This window comes from Callionymus lyra, chromosome 11 (genome assembly GCF_982586985.1).
Source record: "Callionymus lyra chromosome 11, fCalLyr1.hap1.1, whole genome shotgun sequence".
Lineage (NCBI taxonomy): Eukaryota > Metazoa > Chordata > Actinopteri > Syngnathiformes > Callionymidae > Callionymus > Callionymus lyra.
The window spans coordinates 20,530,440-20,555,281 of record NC_141828.1 but is presented as its reverse complement, the minus strand read 5'-3'; the positions used below and the strand labels follow the sequence as shown (position 1 = coordinate 20,555,281).

The following is a 24,842-nucleotide window of genomic DNA, read 5'->3' as shown; positions in this document are numbered from 1 at the left end:
TCCATTAAGGAGTGTGAGGTCGATAACAAGAGTGACAAGATGAAGGATGGGTTTGGTGGGGGAACAGGGTCATCGGGTGTATCTGAAACCACACACGGTGATAAAGATATCAGTCCTTCTCAAGTCCTTTTTGTTGCAAAGAAATTACAACTTGAAAAAAAAAATAGAAAAGTAAAATCCCTTTGTATACAGATGGATGGATGGATGAATTGATGGACAGATCGATGGAGAGGGGGATTGATGAGAGCAAGATGGATAGGTGATGAATGATGGATGGATAGATAGACAAAAGGTTGATTTACTGACAGAAAAAGAAAAACACTAAATCTGCTGCTAATATCTGATCACAATCAGAAAACAGCTTTATTTGCAGTGAAGTACTAAAAGCAAAATAGTTTTAATTTTTTGTAGAGTGTAAAAAGCAAGTCAATAGAAAAAAGTTGGGTAGGTGGCACATATTTAGACAGGTGTAGGAACATGGGAGGGATTGGAGGGGGTGGAGGGATAGGAGGTAAGGTCTTGACAAGTCCTGGTGACCATGAATGGGGAGATGAAGGAAAGACGCAATATAAGAGTTCATAGAAGGATAACAGGAGGGGAGGCTAACATGGCATCAGACAATGGGACTTTCCAGGAGAACTTAAAATTGACCTTCCAAGGCCATGCTGTGGGGAATTCAGGTCGAATTAAGGCAGGAACATGAGTCTCTCAGCTACCTTATGGCGATAATAGCCTGAGCAAGAAAGGTGCTGAGTAAGCAGCCATTTTGGTTAACGCTTGAGTGTTTTCAGCATGAAGCATTCCATCAAATCACTGGTTGAACTTTGCTATCCACCAGCCCAGAAGAGCAGAAATCCAGTAATTGTGACTTCAAATAGATTACATTTTATATCCCCTGGCTAAGGTGGGAAAATACGTTCCTTATGTGGCCACATTACACCCTGTAAAAGCTGACCTTCAACACACAAAAGTGTATCAGGAGTCCACAACAACCTCGGTAGGGATTCAAGTGCAATGATAGCTATCGAAGATATTTTGAGCCTACATCAGCCATATATAGTATGTGAGTAAGTAAGAAAGTAATTTATATTTGTAAGGCATCTTCCACAGACCAGGTTCACAATGTGCTTAAAAAACAGAACAACACACAGTTAAACACATTTAAAGACTTTAAAAGGTCAAGAAAGATTAGTCACAATTTAGACAGGCAACACTGGACGTGTCACTTCACGAGACACAGCTCATTGTCGGCTGTGGTTTTCCATTCAGAATGACAATCCATCTCTGGGTCAAGATGCGCCTAGCTCATCTTTGGCCAGAGTTTCTGCTTTATACTTTCCCACCTTTTCCCCTAATACAACAAGTGTTGGGCAAGATGAGAGAGGAAGGAGATCAGGTAATTGTGCTAGCTCCGAATTGGCCAACGCAGTCTTCTTTTGCAGACCTGAAGTCCTTGTTGTCAGGGATGCCATTGTCACTCCCATCATGTCATGACCTGTTGACTCAGGCAGGGGGAGATATTTTTTGAGCCCCTTCACAATGTTGAGCTGAAGATGTTGTCTTTGAAAACAGCTCTGTTGGTTGCAGTACTGTCTGCAAAACGACTGGGGAACTTGGCAGCTCTGTCTGTTCATGATTTTTTCTCACTGAAGTCCTTGCTGTCAAGGATGCCATTGTCACTCCCCTCATGTCACGACCTGTTGACTCAGGCAGGGGGAGATATTTATTTATAATAGTGTCACTGCGTCCAAATCCTGCTTTTCAAGCCAAAAATATAAAAGCTGGGTTTAGATCTACATTCCTTGAATTTGTTTTGTTTTCCCCTCTTTCATTTCTATCTAAGGAGGTTATGTCTGTGCTCTCTCTATTTATTTTGAGTGCACCAGGTACTTCGACCAACTTTTTGTTTGTTTTGGTTCTCAAACAGTGGGGAAGCCTGTGTCTAAAGAACGCTTTGCCCGTTTGATAGTGGAGGCCATTTCCTTGGCCTACTCTAGTGCAGAATTAGAGGGCCTGAGAGCAAACTCGACTCCAGGCATGGCTGCCTCCTGGGCATTACAACAAGGAGTTGTGTTAGAGACTATTTGTGAGGCGGCGTTTATAATTTGGATGTGACTGACTCTAATGTTGCACATTCCATTTCAAATGCAGCCAGAAAGTGACAGATGTACGTTTATATATATATAATATACGTTTATTAGACAAAAGGCGTAGGTTGTTGCTTCCAGTGGTTCTTTCTATGGTGTCAGTGAAGGGGTGGGAGCACACAAAATGGCTGTACGAACTCGAGTTCAAAATGAAGTAAAAAGTCGGGGTTGTGCTACATCCTTGGGGGGTATGAGAACGAGAGTTCCTACTAGCAGGCCTCCCTGACACCTGTCCAGGAGCTGAATCATTACTGCTAAAGGATGTTTAACGGACGGTGATGGTCTTTATACTGTTGGCGGGACCGGTCACGTGTCTGCTCAGATCAATCAGTCTGTCAAGGCTCAAGGCTTGGTTGGGTTGAAAGGGCTGTCGAGTATTCAGTTGATGCATTGCTACCTGATGTCATCAAGTGGCAGTACGAACTCCTGCTCTCAACCCCAATGTTTTTTCGTTGAATCGATTTTCCATAAAAACAATGGGATTTGAAACAGGACATTGCGCAAGCATTTTCGGGTTGGCTACTGATATTCCCTTGGAGGTGGGGGACATCCGGGATTGATGATGCGCGGTAACAAATCTCGATGTTTGACCCAACACAGCAGAGTGGGTGTGGTTATGGTTAACAAAATTCATCTCAACAAAAATTAAGCCACTTCAGTGGGTGGGGATTTATCACAGATTTAAATATATAAACGAAAAAATACTTTTGTACAAACAGAGAAAAGCGTTTTAAAGATAACTTTAATTACTTTACATACTGATGAGTACAATAGATGCCCAATATCTATTTAAGACACACTTAAATCAATTAGTTGACGTTTAAGGAATTATTAAACGATTGAAGACGATTTCCATTAAAACATATGTACCACCTGGTGATTTAAAGTCCAAGACCAAAACCAAATAATCCATACAGTGGATCACTTTGATTCTACATAAAAATGTTGTTAGAAGATCCAGGGTTGTTTCCATTTAAAAGAAGTGTAATCTGGAAAGTGGCATTAGTTCAGAGATGTTTTTAGCTCCTAAATCAATAACACCTTTGTTCTCTTAGTAGGTTACAGTTGTGGAATATCGAAGCACTTGAGATCTTTTTCTTTACTTTTCACAGATCTTCTCAATCGTCACACAGGTCTTAGTAAAAGAGCGAGTGCAGTTGGGCTCCATCACCAGATCACTCTTTCACTGCCCACAGCGTTGTAGGGGATACATTCTGTGACGGGAAATCGTTCCGAGGTCATGAATAATGATCTTGATTCCAGCCTCAGTGTGTTCTCACTACAGAACAATGTGATCAATAATGTTCTTACAGCAGGTTAAATGAGGAGGCGTTTATTTGCCCTCTGGCCTCTTTCACAAATGTTCTTCTGCAGCAACAACTAAGTGTACTTACTTACAACTTTTCATTGTTTGATGTGCGGTAGTAGTAGTGGCGGCTCCTGGTTTTTGGAGGAGGAGAAGCTCATTTTCAGATCATGAAATGCATCCATTTGACTTGCAATAAAATTATCCTGGTGTCTTTTCCAGTGACTTGACCAGTGTCCTCTTAATAGCCATCAGATAAGTGCTCACTTCATGCTTTGTATATCACTGTTATACCAGGACAGATGGAAAAACCTGTTAGATTTCCCCAAATTTTTGAAAAAATCTATCTGAATAGATCTCCTGTTGTTTACTCCCAAAATCCATTCAACAACGTTCATATTAGCTGGAGTTGCTGCACGATAACCGCTGTGACAGAAGTCTCCAAACACAAGCATCTACAGTCTCCAAAATCACCCGAGTAAGATGAAAGCTATCTGTCATCAGTGCCTTTAAACATAGACAAAGTCCCTAAGAGGATCAATAAAGTGCCCGGATCAGTGGCGTCTCTAGCATGAGAAGTTGAGTGGGGCCTAAGGGGTGGGCTCTTAACAGTGACGAGTGCTGAGGTTCATGGCTGGTGAGGCACGGACTCAATTTATCTTTTAAGAAGTGAAAACAGCATTTTAATTCAATATTAATCCAAAAGCATTCATATTGGCATTCCTCTTTAATGACACTTACACCAACTCAAATGTCCCCCAGTGAATTATAGTATTGGACGGATCACTCTATTTGTGTCTAATTCATATTTACTGAAACAAATTATAGTTATACTGTAAATAAATTGTTAATATAGACGAAAGAGATGTGTGCAACATACATTTCTTTTTGATCTCCGTAAAAATATTTATTTAATTTTTAATTATTTTTGTTATTTTTCACACTTAAATTAGTTTGCGTTAATCACTTTTAATAAAGGTAGGATAGAAAAAAAAGTACATAAGAACGTAAGCTTCCCCTTTTTTTTATAAGATGATGCACTGCAATTGCCAATCAATTTTAACTAAATACAATAACACTTTTAAAAGGTAAAATCACTTTTCTTTTGTTTAAAAAAAAAAAAGAAGATAAAATTCTTATTAAAATTGTATTTTTTTTAATATTGTATTTTGCATAGTACTATTTCTGCCCCTATAATAGAGATGCTACTGCTTCAGGTTAAATCAGAACAACTGAATGAAAAACTGGTTGATATTTTACTTTAAAAATGCTGATTTCCTCAGTTTACTGTCCATCAAAAAGGGATTCAGCCGCAGAAAGATCATCCGATCATCACGCAGAAGCCAGGCATCCGGGCCATCCTAGTCATGTCCATGGTTCCCTCATATGCCAATAACCACGATGGGTTTCAGCCCATACATTTTCACACCCCTCCCTATTATTCTCTGGGCCTGTCCCCAGCACGATATATACTGGCACCTATCTCCAGCTCATTTGAAATTGAAGAAACATCTCGGTTGAGCGGCGAAGCGTCTCTACACAGTCCAGTTGATTCGATTTCAAACAGTTTGGGTACATCTTGATTTATCACACGATAATGAAAGACCTCACAGGTTTTCGCGACTACTAATTTCTACAAACAATATATATTTTTAAATCTATTTGTGAGTAATTTTTACATGTTGATATGTTATGTTTTTCAAGAGAGCATTTTTAAACTTAATATATTGGACCTAATTTGGCATACGTCTTTAAATTTCACATTGTTTTACAAGCCATGCCATTTCTTTTGTGGTAATGAGTCAAAGGGAAAATGTGAAATAATGAAGCTTTTAAAAAACTGTCTTGCCTGAAGATGAATAGACATGTGTTGAGCTGATTGTGGCTAATTAAATGTGTTCACCATGATGTGGAACTTAATTAACTGAGGTTTGTATTGCTATGGCTGCAGAAGTGTAACGGTTCTGGTTCCAATTTTTCTGCACGCTTACAAGCAGAGGGATTATCCATGTTAGCCGTATTTAGCAAACAGAGAAAATGTCTGTTTTCATAGTTGTATCCTGTATTTCTTGCTCATGCAGGGTATTAAAGTCAAACACAACGTCTGCACTCAGACACCGGTCACTCACGCCCCCTGGTCTTAGGAAACAAACAATCCGGGGTATGTCCAGGTTGTTTATTTACCACTTCCTAGCAAAAGAAATATAGCTCTGGGAAGCTCGCTCTATTTAAATCCATCTCCCGGACCAGGGGGTCGGATCTGGCCGTATTGTCCTTTCTGCTCCCCGGTGTCCCGCTGAGAGAGCTTGCCATGTAATCGAATAATTAAAATGTGGTCACACTCAAACTCGTTATGGGTGTTAGTTCATGTCTTCCGCTTCCCCCGTGGGGTCTCGCCAGCTCAGTTTTTCCTTTTGTGCACATCGCCAGGCAGACAGAAATGTTTATTTTACCGGTGACTTGACTCAAGCTCAACTCAGTAAATAGTATGCATGGGTCGTCATAGCTCAGATGGTAGAGTGGTTGCAGGTTCAATCCCAGCTCCAGACGAGTTTGTGGCGTTGTGTCCCTGAGAAATAAACTTTACCCTGAATGCTCCTGATGGCAAATGTGTTGCAGCCTTCTCCCATCAGTATGTGAATGGGGGAATGCATGACAGTCGATGTATGTTGATTGTGTGGGGGGTCCAAAGTTCCCCTGCCTTTATCATCAAGCAGAGCTTATTTTATTACCCTCTAACTTTATATTTGATCATTTTAATAATTGTTCGATGCCCAGCCCTATGTAGGGCGGATTTACTACCGGGTTAGAAATCTGACTTAACGCACAGAACTTACAGTACTAAAGCAAAGAATAGAAATCATATCTGTTTAAAAACTCACACATTTTATTTATTTACAAGTGAACAGTTTTGTAGTTCTTGTTTTATCTTCATCCTACATCCCCAAACTTTTTTCGGTTTCTCAAGCTACTTTTAAAATGAAGTCCAATAGATCTACCTTCATCGGATTTGCTCAACATAAGCAAGTACATACTTTACTCAGATGACTCGCACTCAATGAACTGATAATCAGTCATGATGGAAGGATGTGTGGATTTTATCATCTTTTTAAAAATGCTGACTTACATAAATAAGTAGAGTCGGATATTGCAGTAGCATTTTTCATCATACTTCAATCATCATCAAAAATGTCCATGAGACCTATACTAAAGCTCAGTGTCAGCCTGTAGTATCAAAATCTTCAGTTCAGGATCCTCATGTACTAAGAATTGCATTGATTTCCCACTAAAAAAAATGGTTGTACACCCAAATCCAGAAAATGATGAACAAAAATATTCAAATGTTTAAATCTGTGCATGACTCAAATTTTATTTAAATATATGTACATCATATTTAAATGAACAACGAGACCCGAGATTCTCCTTTCCGTGATCATGGAAAAAAACATATAAAAACCTGAATTTAAAACTGGACTAACAATTCATTTTTGTTCATTTTAAACATGGCTGACATGGATCAAACTTGTAAATAGGTTCAGACGAGCTTGAGTGTAAATGTAACACACATGGTTATTAACAAAAAAAATTGTATTTAGATAGGAGACCAGTGGCATAGTTAAAACATCTTCAGATGAAGTGTAGCGAGAATAAAACTCTCAATCAGAAACTTAAACTTCACATCATCATCACTTCTGAGCGCTTTGTCTGATTAGAATCTGTGTAATGTAAGGGTTAAGTCGAAATTTTTAGAGTCCAAAGGTTTCCACCAATCCCTTACATTCCTTTCTCGTACAAGCTGTGGTTAAAACATACCAGCGTACAAGCTAAGGTCTTAAAAAACTGGATCAGGGTTATTCAACAGTACTTAAATCTCCTGGAAAAGACCCCAGAAATAAATAAATACTTCAGACAGCAGAAAATAAGAACTTGCACAAACTTGACCAGGTCCACGTAAACATTTTTATCTCAAACTATTTACATTTACGGATTTAGGATGTAAAATCTATGTGTATAGGTTTGATAAATCTAATTCCAGTAGATATATTAATTAGCTTTTTTCATTTAGACAGTGTTAAATAGTGCATAAACCATCACAAGTGCACGTTGAATCGAGCAATAACAGAGATATCATGTTTTAAATATATACTCTCAAATGAACGTGAACAAGAGCTCATATATACATCTGTTGAAAAACCGGAAAAAAGGCATTTGAACCAAGTCTTCAGGATGTCTTCACTTGTTCACTCCCTGCTTCAAACAGCATCAATATAAATTTTACAGACAAGGTCTTTCAGTCAGTGTCATCACTTGTGTCTAATTCATTGTCAAGTGCAGAGATAAAGAAGAAATGTGTTGCCTCAGATCAAGACTCTATTATCAAACTGAGGAAAGGATGCTGGGGAGATCCTCCAGCTCTGTGATAACAAATGAGCCAATGATGGTTCCTGCTGCAGAGGCGTCAGTTGATTTGCTGATTTAGGCAGCTTGCAAATCTTCCATACACTGTGTTCATAAAATGCTGGCATTTGGAATGTGTTGAATTTCCCTATAAGTGCATCAGGAAGTTTCTATGTAAAAGCTTTTGCTCTGTGAACCGACCTTGGATAAGAAAAGACAAATACAGTATTATTGGATCGAAACATTATGCATTAAGCTATGAAGTCAAATATTTTATATTAAATGGCAACTAATGTGTTGATGTAAGTGTCTCTTAAATAGATCTTGGACTTTTATTGTACTCATCAGTATGTGTCTGTTTGTACAAAACTCTCTTTTCATTGAAATATTTACATTAGAAAATTTGCCTAAGCCCCACCCACTGAAAACACTTTACTTTTCTGGAGATAAAATATTGTTTACCATGACCACACCCACTCTGCTGTGATTGGTCAAGCACAGAGGTTTGTCACTACAAGTCATCAATCCCGGGAGTCTCCACCGCCAAGGGACTCGTTGTATAAACAAAGCGAGCGTAATTACTTCTGGCTGGAGGAGGAGTGAAGCCATTTTTATGTCATAATGGACTCTGTTCTCGTAACCTCTTTTCGCTGAGATTTCAGCAGAGGGAGAGCTTTATAAAGTAATAACTTGAAATGCCCATAAGTCACACAAGGAAACAAAATAAAAATAAAATTTAGGCTAACTGTCGTTGAAGAGTTAAAATAACTATTAAGAATAATGATGATCATAGTCAAAACAATAGGCCAGACTTCTACTTTCTTTACAACGTTGTAAGTAACTTTATGTATTTGGTCATTCTTATGCCAATATACCAGACAAAAGCTGATGTCATCGGTGAAGAATTCCATCTGATGGAACAGGTTTTCTTGTAAGAATAGCTGGGTCCATACGTAAGAGCTCTCCTCTTACGTGATGCAGAGAAAAGCCTATAGCTTAGAGGGAGATAACACAGAAGATAAGAATCACCGTCATCTTTTTCTTTTCTTGGCGGCAAGAGCATTTTGCCGAGTAACAGTCGACCAATAAAATTAGTAGTTCACAGATCACCAATGAAATTGTATGATTAATCAAGTGCACTTTCAAAACAATGGTTAATCAGTCATTTGTATTCGCTCTCGTTAACATGGACAATACTAGAAGAATAGCACATGATGCGGCTTTTAAGTTAAAGGTGATCACTCTGGCGGTTTAAGAAGGAATTAGAGCTGCCGCACGTAATCTTTGCATAAATGAACCGATGGTAAGAAGGTGGAGACATCAGCGTGAAGAACTGAGCCAATGCAAAAAGATGACGGAAGCTTTGAGAGACAATCATAGCAGATGGCCCGAGCTTGAAAACTTCCTGGAACACACTGAGAGCAGGCAGCCGCGGTGTGTTCACTGTGCAGATCAGACTGAAGGCTAAAGCAATCGCCACCGAGATGAAAAAAGAAGATTTTAGAGGCAGGCCATCCTGGTGTTTTAGATTTAGCAAACGAAAAAGCCTGCTCCCAGCTACGAGGAAAAACTTTCATACATTCACTTAGATAGCGGAGAATTACATCGGGCCAGGTGAGATTATAAATATGGATGAAGTACCTCTGACGTTTGACCTGCCACTCAATCAAACTTTAAATAAAAATGTGACTCGTCCATCGCATTTGACCTGTGTTCTGAGCTGCACTGCAGCTGGAATAAAGCTTCTACAGATGGGGATTTTTTAACAGCTCACAATGCCAAAGGAAAAATGTCCAAAAGAAATCATGGTGAAAGTCAATAAGAAAGGTTGCATGATTGAGAGCCTAATGAAGGATTGCTACGCAAAGCGACCAGGAGGCTTTTTTCGCATAAAAAAAAGCATTGCTCTTTATGGACAGCATGAGAGCCCATATAACTGATTTAGTAAAAGCTACCATCAAGAGCACAAACTTAATTCCAGCAGTGATTCCTGGGGGTGATTCCACCAAGTATCTGCAGTACTATGCGAAGAGCATCAAACCATCAACCAATGAAGAGGACGGCGTGTGCTCAGGTGACAGCGAAAACGAGGAGACTGAAGTGAGTGATGAGATCCTGCAACTGTTAAATTCTGACAGTGAATTAGAGGACTTTGAGGGTTTTAGTAGGCAGGAGGAAGAAGTCAGGCACGTGTTGCAGTCTTTGCACCTCTCAGTTTTGGGTGTATTTTCCTTTAAATTTTTGGGACTTCGACATTGATCGCTGCCTTTGTTTGTATTTTGGTGGGTGTTTTGACGTTTTTATAAAATTTAGCAGCTTTTTAATCCGGTGCGCTCTGTAGTCCAGAATTTACAGTATATTGAATCTCGGATAAAGCGTTTCGGTGTCACCGGAAGCTGCCAGAAAAATATGTGTATTTAATATTATTACGATATTTAACACAAGGGAAATGATTTGATGTATTTTATTGAGGCAGATAGAGCAATGTCTTCCATCAGTCTGTCACAGACAATGTTCAGAAGCAAAAGTGAGTCATATAGTTGGGCGTCAGCACGAACAGGAATCCATATTGTGCAGTCCTGGCCTGCTAGTAATTGTTTTCGACTGAGACTGCTTTTTTATCTGCAACACTATATCAATTCTAAGGAGCGTGGGAGGAGAAGCAAATGGAAAGGGACCATGGCTCAGGAAAAAAAAATGCTCAGAAAGATAATACATACGGAGATTGATCTTTTTATCACAGCTATTTAATGCGTTTGAACAGTGGAAGCATTCCATCAACCTTGTGAATATGGTGCGTCTCTGCACAGCAGGTATTAGTTTACTCTTTACAGGTGAAATGTGTAATTACGTGAGGAACTGAATTCAAATATTCATTGGATCCTTCTTTATGGACTGTTATGCTATCAAGGAGGTTTTTACGCTACAGCATTCTGCCCGTGTGAGGACAAGATCAGGAAAGAAGTCTACGTCATTTGATGTATTTTACAAAAATGTTCCTTAAAATAATGTAAGTCTGCTTACTGATATTATTTTAAACTTGTTGCTTTTCTATATTTATTTTGAACTTTACATTGAATTGCATACATTTTCCACATTTAATCAACCCATTAATCTCCCCCCATTTTTTATGAATTATTATGACTTTTTCTAAAATGTACTGATAATGGTTTCTTAAAATTCCATGTATTTTCTAATGTTACATCTAATATCAATCATAATGTCAAACATTATCTCACCACAAAGTCTCCTTTTCTCTTGATGACATCTGTCTCTTGATACACTATATATATAATTATGTATTTATATAAATGTATTATTAACGTTTAATTTTGAGTTTTTTTAGTTTGCTGAGTATTTCAAGTCATCAACCTCTGAGTTTTTTCATGGGGGATTGAATTATTTCACCACAGAAACACATTTTCTACAATGTTCTTTTTAGCTCAACAATTCTTGCATGTCCATAGTCCTGGTGCTTTACGTCTGTTAAATTGCACCGTGAAGCCAACGTTTTTATTGCGAGTGTGAAATTGGTTTCCTAACCGTGGTGAACTGAAGCCGCAGCCATGAATTGAATGTCCATTTGGATTTCATTAGTCCCTCGATTTCCCAAGTATATTCAATTGCAGGGCCAGAGTAAACACATCAGTCCAGGGCTGTGAGAACAGCAGCGCTCACCTAAGAGATTGTAAGACTTGAAAGGTGAATTGAAACACAAGTGGAGATTCATCATACGATCCTTCTTCTCCAGGCAGTTATGAAGAGAAAACTCAACGTTTTTGTTGTTGTTGTAATGACGTGTTATTAAAGGGCAACTAATGTCAAAACTCAACTTTTCTGACTCACATGTTTCAAATGATGAAGTCTTTCTCTCCAAGATGCAGTACGTCTCTTATCATGACCATGTTTTGAAATTATTACTTTATAAAGGATACAAAAGCAGAAAGCGTAAAAAAAAATGGCTTCACTCCTCCTCCAGCCAGCTGTAATTACTCCCTGCTTTGTTTATACAACAGGTACTATTGAGGTGGAGACTTTCATGATTGATGACGTGCGGTTACAAACCTTGCACAGCAAGTGGTAATGGTAAACATTCAAGGCTGGATCATATCACTGATGTAAGGAGGAGCCTGACCATGAATAGCTCTGAAAGTAAGAACCAGAATTTTAAAGCTGATCCTGAAAGAAACTGGAAGCCAGTGAAGAGTTTTAAGGACCGGAGAGATGTGAGTTCTTCTACTTGAGCGGGTCAGAATTCTCGCTGCAGAGTTCTGAATCAACTGCAGACGAGACAGATCCTTCTTGTTAAGACAAGAAAACAAACTGTTACAATAGTCCAGACAAGAAGAAACAAACGCATGGATTACAAGCTCCAGATCATGTTCCGACAACATTTTCCTAAGTTTAGAGATTTTTCTAAAGAACTCATTCATTTATAATAACAGTAGGTGGAGCTTATCCCAGCTACTCGAGGCAAGAGGTGGATGACACCCTCGGCAGATCCTGGTCAGACAAGAGTAATCAATGCTTTGAAACTTTTCATCAGAATTTAAAACATCTTAACAAAAACTGGAGAACTGGAGATCCATTTTAATTCCACCACTGGGCTTTATAAATGTGCTATATATACCTCAGAGTTGGAACCTTGGTGGGTTGAACCTTCATCTCTCACAACAAACCTCATGATACAATATTTACCAGTTGAATATTGTCCATTATACAAAGATAAGGTCACAGCAAAGTGCAGAAAAAATATCAAATTCAGCCGCATAAGACATTATCAGAATCCATAAACACATTTCGGTCACGTGTTATGTTTTAATATTCAAGATAAAGTCAAGCAGAGAACAGCAAGAGATACCATTTGTTTCTCCATTTTTCATTCCAAAGAAGGCATTTGGAAGATGACATCACAGTCTGAAGGTGTTTTTATCTGCCTTATCCCATTTGAGAAGACGTTTGAAAGAGAGAAGCTATGTGGCGAATGCTAATGAGGCATGTATGTAGATGTTTGGAATGTTTGTGTATAAAATAGATGTTTCATGACAAATAAATGACACAAGCAGAAGAGGAAATGTATTCCAGGAAACAGTGGAGTGGAATCAGTGAGTTTATAGAATGACATTTGAAGGGTGAAACAGTAGAAATCAGAGCACTGGAAAGGTATTTACTTGGTTGTGGCCTAGAAGATTGTGTTTTGAAACAGTGATCAATAACATGTATTGTCATCGTGTTGGTTTTCAAGAGGTTGAAGTACAGCAGACTACAAATAAATACTCAGGTCAAAATTCAAAGTCCACTCACTTTCTAATCACCCTCATGTCGACTAAGTGTTACTTTTAGGGTTATAATAATAATAATAATCTCTATTTATATAGCGCCTTTCTAGACAAGGGTCACAAAGCGCTTTGAAAGCCATCCACACATCCTGATGGGAGTAGGCTGCACCGCATGGCGCCGAATCTGCCATCAGGAGCAATCAGGGTGAAGTGTCTTGCTCAGGGACACAACGACACAAGCTTGTCTGGAGCTGGGATTGAAACTGCAACCTTTTGGACTGCAGGCAACCACTCTACCATCTGAGCTATAACGCCCCATAATGACATTATAGACAAACATGTTTGTTCATTTTAATGTAGCGACTAGAGCTCAGTTGTCTTCATCTTCATCTTTATCCAAAAATACCCTTAAAAACATGCAAAAATCTCCATACTGCTCGTCTCCACACTGACGCTTTGCTGAAAAAATCTTCTTGTCAACCCATCAATACTAGAGGGACGTTACAGACGAGCAGTATGGAGATATTTGGATGTTTTTAAGTGGGGTTTTTTTGTACGAAGATGAAGACGAAGACAACTGAGCTCCAGTCACTACATTAAAATGAACAAACATTTTTGTCTATAATTCTAAAAAGGAACAGATTACTATGAAAATAATCCCAACCCTCAGTCGACATGTGTGTGAGTAGAAAATGAGTGAAATTTACATTTTTGGGTGAACTAACCCTTCATAGATTTTAAGTGTCTCTTTACATACTAGTAACCAATGATGGGTTGATGGAACCTCATGAAACAGTTGTGTAGTAATGACACTGTATCATGATACAATGTCTTCATTTTAAAAGAACACTGGTTCTAATCTACTAATTCATTCAAATCCGGCATTATTTAAAAAACATAGAGTGCCATCTAGTGGACTTTAAAAGTAAAGACAATGTATCATGATACACTTCACTTCACAACTGTTTCACGAGGCCCCATCATTAGTTGCTTTATAAAGGTCTCAGTTATCAACGATTCTTTTAGCCTTTCCGATCAAATCCTGCTTCAATTTACAATTATAATTTGGTTTGTGATGATTGAGCTTCCTGTGTCTCCTTAGAAAGTTCTATTAGCATTCATAATAAAGTATTATTTACAAATACATCCATACATTATAACCCTAATTTATTCTTAGGCTTCTTATTCTTTATCTGTAAGAGCAGAGACATTAATGTCGTGCTGTTGTTTAAGCGGCAGTGACTCATCCACTGCTTGTTGACTATAATGTTCCGTCAGAACCAGCAGGGATCCCAGCATAACCCGAACAAGCTGTTGGACGAATTGATGAGCTCAACCTACTTCCTTACCATGTTTATACCTGGAAAACGTAATTGTCCATTAACATGACTTGTGGTCTCGAGGCTGCAGTGTTATATTACACTGCTCTCTGCCGGTGGAAAGGTGAAATGCAACCCAATTTTTGGCATCCATATTGACAATAATTTTATAATGTTTTGGTTTATTGCGCGTGAATGGACCACATGGATTGAAAAAACAAAAATCAACTAATAATCAGGAAAAAAGGAAAAAAAAAATCTAAAATAATACTTGTGTAATTAGATGTAATAGTGAAAATATAATGGATTAAAACTTTAGGGTGGGTTAATATGAATTAAGTCTAGTCCACAATTAGGTGTATTTGAAGAAATAATAGATGAATTTTACATTTAATATTGAGAACTTGAATCATGCTTAAATATTCTTAGTATGATCTAATCATTTGAAAAACTGTCTCCACAATACAACACGTTTGATGGCCATGTTCCTTAAATCCTACCCCAAAAAGGTGTTCGATTATTAAGGGATATAAATTGATGTAGGTACACTCAAAAAAGAGTTTAATTGAATTTATTTTGTACATTTTTGGGAAATAATTGTATCAGGTTAGTTGAGTCTAAAAACATATTCAATCCCCCAATTCAATGAAACCTGGGATCATTTTTAAACTGTGCCATCTACTGGCCTTCCAAAGTCAAACATTTATTTTTTTCTCTTATATAGTGGTACTTAAGATGTCAAATAATGATACAGTATAATATTATACAATAAAATACAATATAGCATAGCATAGCATAACACAAAATTGTTGACTGGCAAAGAGGCTGGTATAGACTCCAGCCCCCCTGTGACCTCCATGAGGGAATAAGTGGCACAAAATGAATGAATAAATGATACAATTTAACTAACATATAGTTTATTTCAGGTTATTTTCTGGATTACATGATCAGTTTCTCCTGTAAAATCCCGTCAACAGTGCAGGCAGACAGAATTTCTGGTCGTTTGAACTTTAACCTGCATTGCTGGATGAAGCTGATTCGATCAGACTTGTACTATAGACTGGTCCGTTTGGATCAGTCAACTGATCCACAAAAGGTGAAGGTTATTGTTGCACCCAAACAAAAAAAATCCTTGACCTGCTGGTTCAACACCTAATGGCTTAAGGCCTCAGGAATACTTCCTCATGCTCACTGTTTTTATACATTTTAAAATGTATACCCAATAAAACAGATGCTTAAAAGGTCAAGACAACACCGAGACAAACACAGGAGTCTCAGAGAATCAAGGAAAAGCCTGCACAAATAAAAATGTCTTAAGATATTTCTTGACCCCGAGCTGGGGTGTAAGGCTGGATCAGATCAGTGATGTAAGGAGGAGCCTGACCATGAATAGATCTGAAAGTAAGAACCAGAATTTTAAAGTTAATCCTGAAAGAAACTGGAAGCCAGTGAAGAGTTTTAAGGATCGGAGAAATGTGAGTCCTTCTACTAGAGCGGATCAGAATTCTCTCTGCAGAGTTTTGTATGAACTGCAGGTGAGACAGCTCCTTCTTATTAAGACATGAAAACAAACTGTTGCAAAAGTCCAGACGAGAATTTAGTAATTTGTCTTTTTTTTTTTGGTTGTGTCACTAAAACGTCGTGCTATGCTATTACCTATATATATATTGCTATACCTAATAATGACACTTTTGAGAAATAATGACACACACCAGGGTGATCAGATTATAGAGTTATATTGTCGGAAAACGATCATTATTAATCTAATATGTTATTGGAAACAAATGAATAAATACATTTAAACAACTTTTATGACTTTAAAAAAAAAGAGTGAGTTATTCTGATCCTGTAACTTCCAGTGGATTATTGTTGCGTCATTTGATATTGAAATTGAGCAAATATTTATAATAAAATCAGTGAACACAGTCACGTAGCAGCTTAGCCGCTAATATAAAGGGCCAAAGACGATGCAGGAGTGCCTGGATCAAAGTAAAATATTCATGAGATGACAGGATCTCATCTCCCAAGCTCCATTCAAAAACACACTGATGTAGATGTCGGAGCCGCGACGTTATAAATAACTGCTGTCGCTCAATAACTACATCGAGTGTCTCATGAGTTTCCTGCCATAACTTGACTCGCTCATAAACAAGGCTTTCTAATGCAGCTGCATCCTGACGGCACTGAGCTCCGGTGATAAACTACTGACGGAAGCAGTTTTGCAGAAAACACAAAGTGTGAAGGCGGAATATGATTGAAGCTATCACACAGGAACCGGGTGTGCTCATGTGTGACTCCAATTATCAGGCCTGTTGTCGAGACAAGAGGATGCCGAGACTAGAAGATTTGTATTCCTATTTGTTGTTGTCAGACTGTCATACATTTTAAACATGTATCTATGTTTTTTCTGTGAGCTTGTAGCTATTTCTCTTTTATGTCTCTACTTTTCAAGATTAGATCATTTTTAAACATGGTTAAAAATGCATTGTAATATTTTATCTCTAACAATGTTTGCTTGGTTTAATAATAAAAGCCTTCAAATCAGCAATATGTCAGATTGAAACTATTGCCTCTGGCTCCCCCTAGTGTGAGAACAGATTAACTAACAAAACAAGATAAAGGCTCTTGTTGTGTCAGTTTCTGGTTATATATTCCTTGTGACTTCAGGAGGTCTCTCAGTACTTCATAACATAATGAATATCGACATATTCAAATTCAGTGGTGAGAGAGATGGGGATTGATTCAGCAGCAACAAAATTAAACCGTAGTCCATTAGTTAACGAGGATCGAAAGGACTCCTGAATCTGTATGTGGTGGGAATTATAATATCATTTAAAACTCAATTAAGGTTCATGTGTTTAATGATTTTGCAACAGTGGTTTTGCTACAAATATAAAACATGTCAAAAGACAACAAGGGTTAATGACTCTATAGAAAACAAACGCAATCATTTTTTTCTTGTTTTTCATGGCCTTACAATTCCTACTTAATCAGACAAATTGAGTACAGGGTTTCATTAGTGCATCTTCAATGCATTGGAAGAGGATTGTTTAAGTATATATTAGCACCTAATTTCCACTTTTGGAAACTTCGTGCACAGCTTGGATCCACTCTTTCCGCTCCTTGGCAGTTGCAGCTTGCAGGAAATAGTGTGTATCATCCGAGGTGATAATTTCAAAAAGGTTTCCCTCAACCTCGTATTTTTTGGCTGAAATAGAACAGGGAAGTGGGAAGAAGTGAGAGAGGGAAGTAAGATAAGGTAAGATAAGATCTCTACTGACCATCAGGTACAAAGTCGACCGCTGACACAACACAGCCTCGTAGATAAATAGATCCCAAGGGGACATCTTCAGCCTTCAAAAAAAAACAAATGGGGACAATTGACCACATGAGTAAATTAATAAAATGACATCAAGCTATACCTTCGTAGGATCGTAGTAATGCATGAAAGAAGGATCACTTCTTAAGATGAACTTCCTCACTTTCCAGTTTCTTATCCGGTGGCCCTGAACATACAAACAAATACAAACAATGGATCTTAACAAACACAATAATGTTGATCGCACACACAGCGGATGAAAGTTGTAGCTGTTTGTGTTTCTGACAAGATGAACACGCGAAAAATCACCTGCTTGAGCAAACAGCCTTGTTTCACAATGTTCCCTCTGAATTCCTCCTTCACAAGAAAGTCCTCATCACTGGAGTAGCCTTCGCAGAAGAAACCGCTATCCACCTGTAAACACACACTGTTAGCACGTGGCTCATGTATTTCTATTGTGATGCAAATATCATCAAAATTAAACTAATAAAGGGCAACTAATGTGTCAATTTAAGTGTGTCTTAAATAGATGTTGGACTCTATTGTACTCATCAGTATGTGTCTGTTTGTACAAAACTCTTTTCATTGAAATATTTACATTAAAAAATGTGTTTAAGCCCCGCCCACTGGAAAAAACACGAGTTACCCTTTAAGATTACAATTAATTAAACAGAACAGAAAATTAGTTCCGAAATTGAAATGGAAAGTAAAAATAGAAACAAATCATGAATAAGTGAGTATCATTTCTGTGTAGTTTGTTCTTTCCATGTAAAAAATAAGTGGCCAAAAAACATAAAGAATCTGGTTGAGATGATGAAAATGTTAAAATAATGATCCATGTTGACCAACAGACCAGGTTTTTTTTTTTCTTCTAATGTCATACATTAGACACAGATCTCCAGATTCATCTCAAATCTTAGAATAAAATTAGAAAAAAAACTTGTGTATGAAACATTGATAAGAAAATAATTTATATGAACATCTGTATCAATAATTGTGGATCAAACCAGGTCAACCAGTTGTGTTTTTAACATTTTAATTTTTTTTTAACCAAACAACAAATGTAAACTAATGAGTCATGTTTGGTTTTTTTTACAAACCTTATCATACATTATTTTACATTTCAGTTTCCTAAACCACTCAGAAACAAGATCATTTTGTTGTCTTTTATTTTATTATTATTATTATTTATCTTGTGTGTGTCCTGTGATAGACTGACAACCTGTCTGGTGTGTCTTTAAACGGCTTAGGTAGACTTTTCAGCTCCTATTAATAAATGAATGAAACATAAATTAGAAATTAGCTTCAAAGTTTTATTCTGACCTCATGTACGGGAGCAGGTCTGGTCAAAGGGAAATGAGATGAACTGAGATGAGACATGAAATATATGCAACAAAAGTACCACTGTGTGGCGCCAGAGGTCAGCTGTACTGTAGTTATCTGCAGCATTACAGTGATAGTTCACCATAAATTCAAATTTCATTCATTGTCTACTCACCCTCATGTCGACTAAAGGTTGGGATTATTTTCAGTGTATTCAAGCTTTGATATCACATTTTTATTTAACAATTCCTTAAATCAAGGCTTCGATACAAGATGATCAGTATGGAGGTATTTGGTAGGTTTCTTTTTGGACTAAGACAACTGAGCTAGTCGCTACATTAAAATGAACAAACATTTTTGTCTATAACTCTAAAAGGAACAGATTACTCTGAATATAATCCCAACCCTTAGTCGACATGAGGGTGAGTAGAAAATGAGTGAAACTTGACTCGTGGGTGAAATATCCCTTTAACTACTAAACTAAAACTAAAAGTTCTTGATTTTGAGAAGAGTGTGTGATGAAAATCACATTGAGTTAAGACGTCATTGTCATCTACCCACTCAGTCCTACCTTAACTTTTGATTGTCAAAGTGGTGACGATACACTTACAAAGTAGTAGAAGGCCTCAGGCATATCGAGGAAAACTGATTTGTCTCCACTCTCGGCTGCTTCCTTCGTGGAGTCAGCGGCTGGCTGCAGGTACCCTTCATTCATGAGTCCAGTGGCCAGCATCAGCGCCTCGGCCGTGTTCCTCGCTTTCTCTTTTGAAATGAGCCATTCCACCACTGTGGCACCTGAAGAACAACATGATTGAGCTGCAAGTATAGATTTGAAACCACTTGTTCAGATGTACCGGTGAAGCAGTGGTTGAAGACACGCCTCTCTTGCTCCAGTTTCAGTTCTTTGATGCCGTCTTCCTGGTCCCTCATGAGGGCGTACAACTCCCTGAGAGGAGACGGGTGTCATCAGACGCTGCGCTATTACTCACATCCAGATAACACTGAGTCATACGTCAGGCTGACAGTGTCAGGGAGACGGATGGATTTTCTTGTGGATCTTCTCGCAAACTTTTTCCCTCCACCGAGACAGACTATTGCTCTCTTCATGTCCTTGACCCAAACCTCCCTCTCTTCCACGTGCGACGCTTGAAAGAAATGGTCCTGTTTCTTCTCTGTGGTCACCTTAAAAACTTGCTGAACACAAAAGACGTCAGCTATCGAAACCTTTTGCTCATCTTGCAATTGACCCGCAAGGTTCAAACACTCACCATTCGCTTGCCAAATTCCTGACAAGGACTGATAAGTGTGGCTCCCTTCAGAGGGATCATTCCTTTAGGAGATTGGTCCGTTTTCCTTTTGTAGAACTCCACTCCATCTTCAGAGAACACCACCCACACCACTTTCCATGTGTTTAGTAGAGTCCCCTGAGGGAGCAAGTGAGGTGACAAAGCTGCAAAATTAAACCCTAACCTTAACCTCTAACCCTAATTTAACTTAACCCTGATCCTAACCCTTACCCATAACCCTACCCCTACAACTACCCCTACAGCTTCCCCCTTTTTTGTAAACTGAAAAATAAGTACTTTCATAAAGCACTCTTAAAAATGTAATAAATATCTGTTAAAATATGGGTATTTCCTTCACAAATATTATTTTAATTGTTTGTTTTGTCTTTTATCTGTTTGTACAAATACAGGATAAGGAAAGGAGTTTAAAATGGATGACAGACATGTAACCATCAGTATGAATGTCATATAAAACGTACCTTTTTCACCAAGTAGCCCTCTCTGATCTTCTGTGGTTCCATGACTGTGGTTTAAACTGTTCTCAAACTTTTGTTTAAACTTCCTCTGTTCACAGACACAGTAACTGGCAGAAGGAGGAAGTGACACTAGTTGCAGCTATTAGTGATCAATCAACTTCCTCTTTTCTGAGGTTAGTCACGCCTGCCGCCTTAGCTGGTGTATGAAACTGTCACTCGCATCACTTAAATGTCAGCAGGGTGTCAACTATTCATAGTGATTCTGAGAACTTTTTTTGACATATCTCATTTTGATCATATTTTGATGACATAGTGAGTATTTAATATTTTTTATTTACTGATGGATTTACGTTAGAATACTTTTTTAAAACAAATTGTATTGTATCTTTCGACAGGTAAATGAATATTAAAGCAATACATAACTATTTAATGCCAAATATCGATACTGCATCAATATTCAACCATATTTTAGAATGCGAATAATTACATTTTTGTTTCAATTTTAAAATACGAATACATATTTCGGTTTCAAAACAAATGAAAGCATCTACCACTTTTTCAAGAGACATTGTTTCGTTGCCTCTTCATGATGATACGTATCTTATCGCCAGATTCATGCCAATATACACCCCTAATTTATTGTATAATTTTTGGTTCAGTTTAATAAATAATAAGGACATTAAAGAACAATTTGGGAATTGTTACTTTGTTTGCAAAGATGACCGTCCAAACATATGTGTCATTTGAACTACAGTGGAGAATGCGTTACAATGATAGCAATGAAACTTCTGACACGACTTTAACCAGATTTGAAATTTCAAAACGGTGTTACTTCATAAAGGTTTAGTCCATCTAAAAACCTCAAAGACTGTTGAAAGTAGATGATCAAGGCTTTGCACCTAAGTGACTGTCATTATTTGTGGTACAATAACTGTTAGTTGCAGATCTAAAAATCATTCCTAAAGAAGGAGTGAGAAGAAAAAAATATATTAATGATGATGAACGATATTAAATCAATTGACAGTTATGCAGTTTAAAAACACTTGAACAATTAACTAAGTAGTCGCCCAGCAACAGACCTAAGATAAGAGTGATAAGAGTTTCTAATTAACCTTTTACGTTTAATTTATAAATTTACAATATTTTCAATTTAAACTTTTTTTTCAGAATAATACTGGCGTAATGTTCCAAATTCCCCACAAGAGGGACATATTATCATTTTTTTAAAGAAGCAAAAGTGTACGTGATATGTATGTGAAGGTCAATGCTTCTTTTGGTAAATATACAGTATTTATATCTCTAATATTGAAATTGTATTTTCGTCTTTAGTTAAAGCCACTTGAATTTCAAAACTGACATATTATCATGTACTTCAGTTAGTATTCTGGTAATCCCTCCCAGTAAAAGTCCACTTAATCGGGGATGTCTTGTTTGACCGCAGTGTTTATCTTGAAGGGCAGAAGCAGAAGCAGAAGGGTTATTTATATCTCTTCAACTGTATACAACTGCACTGTGCATGACCTCAGGAAATTATTCATTTAGATATTTCGTCATTGACAGAAGGGTGTGGTGACCGTCACCCACGTAATCGTCCCAGACTAACACAGAATCTTAAATACTGTTAAAGAAAAAAAAAAAAAAGTCTAATATCTTGCAGAAAACATAGGGAAGCTCTGGTGACATTAGTTCTATTTGCAGTAGTAACCAACACATTTAATTTAGAACATCAGGCTCCATAGTATAAAAACCCCAAACCCTGCAGCTCACTCTGGTCCAGTTCGTCTCCAGTTACGCATTTGTTATTGCATTAGATCTGGGTTCTTATCTTATTTTCAATGCTTGTAGTGAATGACAAGGACACACAAATGGGGGTTACCACAAGAGGTCTGACCCCTCTAAACTCTCAAGGGATTATTTTGCCCCTAAAAAAGACTTGGTTCTTATTTTAAACTTCTTTTTTTATCAGGGTTCTCTGATTGGGGGGTCAGTTTGTAATAGAAAAAGTGGGACAATTGCATGGGGGGATAAATGTAAATCCTTTCCGAGTTCTTCTCGGAAATAAACAATAACACTATTAATAAAATAATAATTATAATAATAATAATCCTCTCTGGAAAGGAAAACAAGTAAGGAAATAAATAATAACTGATCAACATGGTGGATGACTATGTGGAGGGCCTGGAAATTGAGTTAGCACTTCTGACGTCTCAGCAGTGGTTGGTGTTGCTGAAGTGTGAGTCTGTCTCAGTTTAGAATCGCTGGTCGTTTGAGATATTTGACTGGTCCAACACGTTTGACAGTGAGTTCCTTGAATCGTTTTTCCCATTTTCTCCGGCACACATGTTTTCCTGGCAGCATTGTCTGATGCATCCTCTGTCAAACCATGATAAGAAAAATGTTTCTGACCACATCAATGGTCAGCTCCAGTAGTTGTTGACCATCGTTCTTACCTATTTTTTTCTTTGCCATACACGAGGAGGCCACTTGCAACACTGCGACAGGCAGCGTCTTCACAGTTGTTTTCAATGTCAGTGTCCAAATGTGGTCACCCCACATAAGACCTTGCCAATGCTTTCCTTTTGCTAGGATCCCATTGTTTGGATTGCTGAGCAGTCTTGCCCGGTGTGCTGCAGGCAAAATAACTTTCATGCCCCACAGGACACAGCCCTGCTCTACAGACAGCTCACTTCTCAACAGGAAGTGTGGTCTGAGAGCTTCCTCACTTACATGATCAGGCCATCTGTTTAAAGGGGAACTAAAGTGAAACTTTCCTCACTCAATGTTTCAAATGTTGAAGTCTTCCTCTCCGAATTACAATAAGTCTCTCATCATGACCATGTTCTGAAGTTTTAACTTTGAAGTTCCCCCCCACTGAAAATCTGGGCGAACAAGGGGTTACGAGAGCGGAGTCCATTATGACGTAATGATGGATTCACTTCTCCAGCAGCTGTAATCCCCCTCTTGAAGGTGGAGACTTCCGAGATTGATGATGCGCTGTAACAAACATTGATGCTTGATCAATCACAGCAGAGTGGGTGTGGTTATAGTAGATTTTAGCTACAGACATACACATACTGGTGAGTACAATAAAGTCCAAGATCCATTTAAGAGACACTCAAATCAACACATTAGTTGCCCTTTAAAGCCAAATCCCTCATTTTCAGTTTAATATTGGATCTTTTTGTGTACTTTGTTTTGTCAGTTGCACACATGGGGGTTATTTACCACTAAATAATTGGGGCCTTATTCAGAGGTGAGATTCCATTGGATCTAAAGGAGGTAGTTTAGAATATAAAAAACGAATTTTCATATATAAAACGGGTGCAGTGGGAAAGACTTCTCAACACCAAACAGGAGTAGTGTAGAAGGCAACCATCCTGCATCTCTACAGAACTGGGTCTGGAATTATCAGCGGGGAATAGCATGAAAACATGGGGCAGGCGGAAAGAAAGAAACCCAGCTAGTGGATGGGGCGTTGTCCATAGTGCTGACCACTGCCCATGGACACACATCTCTGCTACATTGTGGAGCACAGTGAGGTTTACATGTGACTTCATCGACACTTTTAGAGTAAACTGCAACAAAGTGTTTGACACTTAAGAACATACAGTACGTCATGTTACCACGCAAACCACTATCACAACATAACTTTATCAAGAGCTTCCTATAGTACAATGACATTATAAAGCACATAAGTAAGTAAGTAAGTTAGTAAGTAAGTAAGTAAGTAACTAAGTTAGTAACTGCAAACGAGACAAACGAAAATAATCTATTACATTAATCTAGACGAGAAGACAAAAAAGCATGGATTATAAACTCTAAATTGTGTCGGGACACCATTTTCCTAAATTTAGAGATTTTTCTCATTTTTTCTCATTTTTTTGCAGTGTTGTACTATAGATATGTCTTTGCTGTTCAGCCTCTAGGGCTCAGTTGGATCAAAAGAGCAGTAGAGCTGGATGTCATCAGCACAAATGTGGTAAGAAACA

At 38.0% G+C, this 24,842-nt stretch overlaps 1 protein-coding gene across 1 annotated transcript; it reads right to left on the bottom strand.

Annotated features, from left to right (window-relative positions):
- Nucleotides 1-17,292: 17,292 nt before the first annotated feature.
- plek (pleckstrin) lies at nt 17,293-22,836 on the bottom strand. The gene is made up of 9 exons (XM_087802803.1): nt 20,857-22,836; nt 20,360-20,515; nt 20,104-20,285; nt 19,946-20,037; nt 19,702-19,886; nt 18,078-18,182; nt 17,872-17,955; nt 17,731-17,803; nt 17,293-17,657 (listed from the first exon to the last, which is right to left on the bottom strand). The coding sequence occupies exons 1-9, from the start codon at nt 20,896-20,898 to the stop codon at nt 17,518-17,520; spliced, it is 1,059 nt and encodes a 352-aa protein (XP_087658929.1). The 5' UTR covers nt 20,899-22,836; the 3' UTR covers nt 17,293-17,517.
- Nucleotides 22,837-24,842: the final 2,006 nt, after the last annotated feature.

Coding starts and splice junctions, on each gene's coding strand:
- plek (XM_087802803.1), bottom strand. CDS start 20,898: ATGGAACCACAGAAGATCAGAGAGGGCTACTTGGTGAAAAAG. Junction 18,183..19,701: donor CTGAGGCCTTCTACTACTTT/GTAAGTGTATCG, acceptor GTGTGTTTACAG/GTGGATAGCGGTTTCTTCTG. Junction 17,956..18,077: donor AAGGCTGTTTGCTCAAGCAG/GTGATTTTTCGC, acceptor TTGTATGTTCAG/GGCCACCGGATAAGAAACTG.